Here is an 8,161-nt window from a genome sequence, read left to right on the forward strand (position 1 = left end):
TGCATATTACTGCCAGACATGGTTCGTCGATCTGCGAAATCAGTTAGTTGGGCCAGAACAGAATCACGTTTCGTTCCTGATCCAGAAAAGGTGAATGTACAGTTCCAGGATCGGAAATTAATCGGCAGCTGTTTCAGGATAAGTAAAAGTTCAGTATCAGTTCCGACACCGGAATGAATTCATGGTCAGTTCTTAGACCGGTATGGGCTGAATGTAAGTCCTAGACCGGTATGACCGTCATGATCGTTATGAGCGTCGATCGTTACACCAAATACAATAAACATGAAACAAGATGATGATCGAAATAAAAAAATAAAATTAAAATAATATTATTTTTTCGGTTTTATAACTGCTAAATTCAAACGTATTTGTTGAACAGTGGAAATTATATGTGGTCAAAATAGAAACACTTTGACAGCACTTGTCAAACGTGACACAAGCAGTCAAACCGAATTAAAACACACACACCCACCTACACACACATATCCCTTGCTCACTTCACGAAAATCTTTCGCTGTTTTCCGACTCGCTTCGCATAAACAGTGATAATTACATAACTCCAAGTATGTAGCATTAGAAAATCTCCAGATATTCAGTTATCGTCATTTTCACAGTAAACTGAAGCTATAGTTATTTATTTTGCAGAATGGCTGGTGGTGGTGATGAAAGCAAACTTACCGGACTCTCCCGTATCTTCAATGGCGAAACCATGCGGGGCCGCGCTAATGTAAATATCGTTCGTCTGCTGCCAAAGTTATTCCGGCTTTTTTTTGTTGAAAACAGCAAAAGTAACGTCCTTTTCTTTTTCATTTATTTTCTAATCAGGTTGCGAAGGCCACCTACGCATCGATTGGGTTGTTGATCTTGTACTTCTCACTGAAGCCTAGCAAGAAGTAATGGCAGGACGCCGGAAGAGTTCATGCTACGCTACATAGGATTACTTCGTGAAGTGTGCTCGTGAGGAAATACATTATGCAACAGTCGAGTAAATCTTAGAATCTGGCGTTTCGGTGCTTCTTTTGCATGCATGGTGCCGAACTTTCGGATCCGAATCGGATTAGAAAAATGAGAAACGTTTGTTTGCATCTCCACGTTGTTGTTTAAAGCGTTAGATTATGGAGATCTAACTTACGAATAATATCTTTTGCTTTGTTCAAAGTATGGCCCTGCGTACTACTATCTGCCATTTGATGCAATTTCTCCAAATACTGATCAATATTGTCGATTGTGGCTCCGGAGTATTCGCTGGCAAGAGGTAAACCCTGCAGTGCATTAGCCAGTGCGGCACGTAACTTTTTTAGATAATTCTCTAAAACAACATTCTGTGCTTCCAGGCTATTTTTTTCGCCATCTAGCTTTTGAATACCATTTTCCATGTTTTCGACGTGCTTCTCAAGAACCGAATTCTGCTGTTCATAATCTATATTAGATTTGCGCAACGTGCGCAGCTCCGAGTCGATGATTTTGTTGTGATCAAGAAAGTCCTCCGTAAAAATGGGTATATCGTAATCGCCTTGGCGAGCCACTTTTTGTTCTACCTTGCCATTAACATATGGAATAGACGATATGACTACTTTTGGCCCCGTCACCTCTTTTTTTGCTACTTGCGACTCGTTCTGTAACGCTTTAGCTTTCGCTTCATTGTTCAGTTTGTACTCTGATATTTCCTTATTGTACCGTTCTTTGTCAACCTCTGCGGCTTCTAGATACGGTTTCTTTCTCTCTTCTGACAATTTGGACCATTCTTCGGCCATTATTTTCGTTACCTCGATGGGCGTCAAATTGGGGTGTTTCTGGCGCACTCCTTCGCGGTGCTCGTTCATGTACCGAACGTATCCTGCAATATTTTCAACCGTGTTGACAATTAAATGTAAGCAAGCTAGAACACGGATTTAACAAGCTCACCAGTAAGCGGATGTTTCGGTGCATTTGCATCCTTCGGAGCTTTTTGCCTTTTTTTCTTCGTGGTCTTCGGTGCCGACTGTTTACCCTTTGTTCCACTGCCGGACGATGACGCGTTGCTTGTTTCAGGGGCTTTTCCTTCATTTTTACCTGCATCCGTTGGTTTCAATTCCTGCTTCAAATCATCCTGATTGGCTACTGCTGACTTTTTATCTAATCCTTCCGGTTTTTCCTTTTCCATTGAAAGCGAAACTGTTGATAAAATTGGTAATCCTTTTCCCTGCTGTTTTGTTTGTATGCACACAAACTTAGACAACGAACACAAGCACACTTTTTACGAGAACGTGCATGCTTCGTTCCCCGTACAACATGGTGATGGGTTTGACGTTCGACTATCACTGTATTTCGCTCATTTTCTCTACCCTTCCTTTACTTGCGTACAGTGCTCGTTTCAAAGTAAGCTTTTGTGCCCCCCTCTCTCACTTCACTTCGAACGCTTCTTTGACCTTTTACCATATGCCTTTCGTTGTGTTGGTGACAATTTACGCCATCTCTTTCGCGCATATGGACACGTAAAAAAAGGTAAACAAACTTGGTAGTTAACTAAATGTAATGTGTGCAATTTTGTTCAATTATTTGCTACGGAATCGATTACATTGTAGTACAAACATAATTAAATTGATGGACAATGTGTCACAAATCCACTAAACGACCACTAAAAGACTTAACCTAAAAGGAATATAAAAAGACTTCGTTAGACGGCAAACGACTCATGCATTCTAAAAATAGCAAAAAGATAGGAGCGCCATCTGTTGGTTGGATCGCAACACAGCGGTGCTTTCTTTGCTTTTAGAGCTTTCTCTTTCCCTATGTACTGTTGTATGGTTTCGCATTGAAGTTATGCATTGCTAGAACTAGAATGGCGATAAGATTGTTTAAATACTAAACTCCAATGGAAATCAACTGAACTGAACCAAGTGAGATTTGATTAACGGTCTGGGCGCTGTGTGGCTCGTTTTGAAATCACAGCTTTGTTCACTTTACTTTTCTGTGATTGGTCTCTCAGCAGAGCGTATTGCAGCGAGAGAGTGTATATTGCAGAAGCCAATCGTAAGCCAATGAAACGCTCTCTTTGCTTTTTTATCTTGTACTGTGTTCTCCGCAGAAAGCTAATGCAAAATGCCAGCGCCCAGAGTGTTAATGTTAGCTGGTGTTGATACCCACGTATCTTACCACATCACCATTCTTATATACGCCATAATTAGATGAAGTTAGGCGAAACACAGCTATATAATCACGAGTTAAAAAACGCCATCTATTTAGCAAACAAGTTAAGTTATGAAGCGTTCGTTTTTTTGTTGTTGCTATTACTATTTGTAATTCCAGTTGTTTAAGCTTTATTTGTGGGGCTTGGGCCACCACCGGATCAGCTGATGCGATAGCGGAACATGTACGAGCAAGTGAGACGGCGGTACGCAGATTTTCATGCGGCATACACATGGAATGAAGGATCCCTGGTGGACAATGAGAGGGGGGTAGGTGGAGTATATTTAGAATTTGGTCATTTGATTTTTACAAACAACACAATCACACACCAGCGCTAGCTTTTTGGTAGCCATCTTGAACCCTCAAAAACCCTCACGACGCCTTTCAAAAACACTCGCCAGCGAGGGAAAATCGCACCGATTTGGAGCGTTGGCAACCTCGTGAAAACCGGTGTTTGCATAGCTGGTGCCTTGCGGGTCGGTGACAATTTAAGGTGCCTAGTGAGCTACCTTTTGTAGTTTGAATGCCATATGTTTAGCATCTGTCAAACTCGTTGCATCACTCAGCAAAAAAATAAAAAAAAATAAAGGAAACTCAGACGAAAGTTCTTTAAAACCATTTGCGTTCAATACTAAACAAACGGTACTACTGTAGTGTACTTTATATTGAATTTTATTTTCTCATCAGTGGAGTGCGTTTCAATCGTCATCAAGAGCTGTTGTTATCTGTTTATCAAACCGACAGGCTTGCTACACAAAAGGTTCCGGCATTTTTGCGCGTTTGATTGAATCAAATTAGCAACAATTTTCTCCGCTGTAGAACCATGTTCCGTGCCTGTTACCTAAATTTATTAGAGCATTAACACCGTGTACTAGTGTCAGCGCTCCCTTCCTAGTTACGGTCCGTCGCAATCAATTCGCAGCAGCTCGATGGCTTTGAAACTGATCCCAAACAGTACGCTGGCGCTGCGAAAGTTCAATAAATACTTAAGAAGAAATGTGAAAGATCAATCAGCAAGCATATTACGCCTTTGGGCAACGCAATGTGAGTTCGTGTTTGCACAGCAATTGCGAAGAAGCCAACAGATATTTGCCCATTATGCCAAAATTTGGGAGGAACGCGCACTTCGTGAATTGCTGAAACGCTTCCGAGGTCAGGTAAGCATTCGGCGCTACCGCATTGAGGGAGGGTCTTTAGTTTATGTAACAGGACGTCAGCGGATCGCCAGGAACCCAACGAAATCAACAAGATAACGAAATATCAGTCCTCAATGCTTTATTCGTGCGCAAGGTATCATCAGCGTGGAATGTATGAGGGGAGGGGGGTTTATTTTTAGCGAATCCCAAACTAAACACGATTTCTAATGCACTGAAAACATCAGCACCCGTAACACAAACACCCCAAATGCATGTTTAATCATCTCACTGACGTACTTCTTTCTACGACGCTTTCGGCTTTTTAGGTACAACGACATGCCAAAGGGTTCGTACTCTCGTCCGCAGCACTGCTTACGTTTGATTGGGAACGCGAAAGAATCGAACTTGAGTCGGTGCAGGAGCACATGGACGACTTCCAATTCCTGGAGCGTCTGCAATTGGAAACGATCTACTGCAAACAGTGTCGGAAACGAAAGCAGATCGATTGCCGGGTAGAAGGTGTCAACTATTGCTGCTGTCCCAAGAATGTCACCGAAATGTTGTCCGCTGAGCAAAACGTCTACACCGTCTGGGAACCGTACATTGAACAGAAACGTATGATCACTTGGCGTCAGGAGATCAAGCCAGGACTGTTTGCTTACAAAGGTACACACGATGGACGAACAGCCGGTTTTTTGTGTCAACTGTTATAATTGCTTTTTCTCTTTTCCCACTAGTTTACGTTGAGTATCCTGACGTGACGGCAGAAGATTTTCTACACGTCCAAATAGATGTCGAGTATCGGAAAAAGTGGGACAATACTGCTGTCAATTTGGAAGTGATAGACGAAGATACGGCCAAAGGATCCAACAGTCACATCATTTATTGGGAGGCCTTATGGCCGGTACGTATAGTAACATCTTTGTTTGATGGCGACCGGAAACTGTATAAACATTTCGTTTCATTTTGAACAGAAACTATTTGCCAATCGCGATTACGTGTACAACAGGCGCTTTTTTATCGATCGCAGTCGGCGTGTAATAATGATTGTGAATAAAAGCGTGGAGCATCCCAAGTGTCCCGCCAAACCGCACACCCAGCGTGTTCATGAGTACTGGAGCTATATGGTGATCAAACCAACGACTGCCTTTAACAAGCCAGGAGTCTCGTTCGTACTGACATACTTCGATAATCCAGGACTTTCAATACCGAAGTACATTACCACCTGGGTGGCTAAAAAGCAGATGCCCGATTTCCTGCGGCAACTTCACCAAGCGACGGTGAACTATGCAAAAGCCAAGAAGCAGAATGAGACGCGGATTATTGAGTTTTGGGACAAGCATAAGGATCCAGGTTTCGAATATCCGCCAGACACACTGCTCGGATACAGTGCGGAGGATTTCACGGAAGCGCAAAAGCAGGAAGAAGAATCTAGTCTACAACAAGGTACGTGTTTGCAAATACACCTCACTTTCATGCTTTGTCATATCACGAATAATCCGTTATGTATAGTGAGGGCTTTCAGCAGTGTCTAACTGACTTTGCTGGTATTAAATGTATGTATATTCGTTTTTCTCTCTTTCTCTTCCCTGGCAATATGCGGGCGTTCATTTTCATGATTACATTTGGCTACACATTCATGCCCAAATGGGGCTGGCTGCGGACACACCGCTTCGTTAATGTTGTACGTATGTTCCATTGAAATCCATCCACATACACTGCTAACACTGTCCCGTGCCGCCACAGTGGTAGAGAAAAAGTTGAAATTTTGGCGCTACATATTATTTAAAATTAAGTAGGTTGTTCCAAAATATTATATATAAGAAATAGTGGGACAAAGTGTGGCAATGTTCCAACAATATGAGGTAACTATTAGAACCATTTTTTTTTTATTAGAATTGATATTGTAAGAACAGTTACAGCATTACAGAAAGTTTAGTAAGTAAACCAGAAGGTTTACAAAATGTATGTACTTATTTATTATAGCTTTTTTTGTTGTTGTATATTAGATTTCCCCACAGTCTCTTGCCAGTAGTTGGAACAGCGAAGAAAACATTTGAACAGAATTGTCTTACCAGAAACATAAGATTTGTTTCTCCCTTCTTATTCAATGAGGCAGGTGCCCTTTTGTGTAGCTCACTGTAAGCTTTCAAATTTATTATGCTTTTTACCACCTTGTTCATATCGGTTATTTATTCCAGTTCAAGTCAGGGATTTCATGGAATAACTCCTTAAATGATACTATCAAATTAATAGAATTGCTTTATTTGGCTTAAATAATGAATTTTGCAACATTCTTGAGTAGTGTATGATGCCAGAAGCCAATGAATTTGATTTTGTTTTTTTGAACATCTAGGAAAGTTACTAGAATAACTAAAAAAAAGTTACATTCGATCCTTTTTTTGAAAGGATTATTCTGTTAATGCTACCTTTACATTTCTTTTAAAGTGTTTGTGTTGGTTTTGGTTGAAAAGATAACTTTTTGTTGGTGTTGTTGCATTAACTCTTTTCTTCGCCCAAAATACCTTAACACGCCTTTTAGATTGTTTTTTTCAGTATTTTATTTTATAGTAACTAAACAAAAACTTAACATATTTCCTTTCATATTTCTACAGTCAATGAAATCCATGTCGAAACAAATTCTGCATCTCAGCAACCACTAGCTTCAACAACCTCAAAGTCCAATGTAGAGTCGACGCAGCTTAACGGAAAGGCAAGTTCACCCAGTGCGGCGGCGACAGATTCGTGTGAAAGTATAGTGGAAGAATGCCCACCGGTGAAGAAAACATCCTGGTGGAGCTACTTATATTCTTACATCTATTTCGTTTGATCCGATCCCTACGCACAACGCGCGATTTCACGCGGTCTGCTAATTTGTTGGGGGGAAACTAATTGCACTCCGGGCAGTGTTAGTACTGAGTAAGGTTTGTATGACGTGTCCTATGCTACTTCGTGGATAGTGAGGTAAGGGTTTTCTTTGCATTCTACGGACCAAAACCATGGCTAAACCTATGTAAGCAACCAAAGTCGAGTTATAGACATATTTAATAGCGGATGCTTACCACATGCTAATGAATTACTCAAATCGCGGCGTAATAATAGTAAGGCCCAAAAATACCTCAAAATTGCCAGTTACAATACATTCATAACACAAAAACTGATTACGTTAAGAAGAACAGTATGAGTTCCGTTCAGCAACCGCACGCAACCGGTGCAGCAAATACTTCAACGGATTGTTCTCTATTATCCTCAGTTTGGCCTCTTTGCCATTAATGTAGGCAATCGTGCTATTCCTTTTTAATTGTATTTGGCTTGGTTTACCAGCGTTGCAGACATTAAAAGACGTGCAATCTTTTTATTTTATTTTATGAGGTTTTTGGGCAGTGTCTGTAATTGTAAATATCGCATGTGTTATTGATAGTCAGAAAGTAGTGTGAAAATTACCTTTTGTCTTTAATATTGTTAAAGTACTAGGGAATTATGTACCTTGGAGTGAAACGTTCTGTTTGTTAAAGTTTAAAATAGTAAAACCAATACAAATTAAAATTCAATTTTAGTTCCTCTACTTTCTTTCCGATTTCCGAAAAAAAAGTTTCTGATGTTTGTGAAACATTTTGAGTATGCTCAGTTTTGCTTTTCGCGACATTTAACAAACCGAGCCGTTCGATTGCAATTTTATTTCGGACGTATGGTACTCAATTGAATCAAATACATAACAAAGAAAGAAATCTAACATTATCTCAGAATAGTGTTTTATTCACTAAATGATAATTTATTCAAATTGCTTTGTAATATGTTTTGTTTCTATTCTGTGTTGTAATTCATAACAGTTGCATGTGAAGGACACGTACATATTG

General features: G+C 40.3%; 3 protein-coding genes across 7 annotated transcripts; 2 read left to right on the forward strand and 1 right to left on the reverse strand.

The window, feature by feature from the left end:
* Window positions 1-431: 431 nt before the first annotated feature.
* On the forward strand, window positions 432-998 carry LOC120952072 (ATP synthase membrane subunit K, mitochondrial-like). Of its 2 annotated transcripts, none has more exons than XM_040371186.2 (3): window positions 432-563; window positions 646-727; window positions 826-998. In XM_040371186.2, the coding sequence occupies exons 2-3, from the start codon at window positions 647-649 to the stop codon at window positions 895-897; spliced, it is 153 nt and encodes a 50-aa protein (XP_040227120.1). In that variant the 5' UTR covers window positions 432-563; window position 646; the 3' UTR covers window positions 898-998. The 2 variants fall into 2 exon arrangements, with proteins under 2 accessions (XP_040227120.1, XP_040227121.1); XM_040371187.2 differs by having other exon boundaries at window positions 467-563; window positions 625-727.
* Window positions 871-2,334, reverse strand: LOC120961534 (high mobility group protein 20A). Its single transcript, XM_040385317.2, has 2 exons — window positions 1,906-2,334; window positions 871-1,837 (listed from the first exon to the last, which is right to left on the reverse strand). The coding sequence occupies exons 1-2, from the start codon at window positions 2,141-2,143 to the stop codon at window positions 1,101-1,103; spliced, it is 975 nt and encodes a 324-aa protein (XP_040241251.2). The 5' UTR covers window positions 2,144-2,334; the 3' UTR covers window positions 871-1,100.
* A 1,377-nt stretch (window positions 2,335-3,711) lies between these two features.
* Window positions 3,712-7,855, forward strand: LOC120961530 (stAR-related lipid transfer protein 7, mitochondrial). Of its 4 annotated transcripts, XM_040385311.2 has the most exons (7): window positions 3,712-4,325; window positions 4,631-4,970; window positions 5,042-5,208; window positions 5,279-5,750; window positions 6,051-6,169; window positions 6,314-6,445; window positions 6,920-7,029. In XM_040385311.2, the coding sequence occupies exons 1-5, from the start codon at window positions 4,098-4,100 to the stop codon at window positions 6,101-6,103; spliced, it is 1,260 nt and encodes a 419-aa protein (XP_040241245.2). In that variant the 5' UTR covers window positions 3,712-4,097; the 3' UTR covers window positions 6,104-6,169; window positions 6,314-6,445; window positions 6,920-7,029. The 4 variants fall into 4 exon arrangements, with proteins under 4 accessions (XP_040241245.2, XP_049463879.1, XP_040241244.2 ...); XM_049607922.1 differs by lacking the exon at window positions 6,051-6,169; XM_040385310.2 differs by lacking the exon at window positions 6,314-6,445 and having other exon boundaries at window positions 6,920-7,028.
* The last annotated feature ends 306 nt before the right edge of the window (window positions 7,856-8,161 follow it).

This window comes from Anopheles coluzzii, chromosome 2, assembly GCF_943734685.1.
Source record: "Anopheles coluzzii chromosome 2, AcolN3, whole genome shotgun sequence".
Taxonomy (NCBI): domain Eukaryota; kingdom Metazoa; phylum Arthropoda; class Insecta; order Diptera; family Culicidae; genus Anopheles; species Anopheles coluzzii.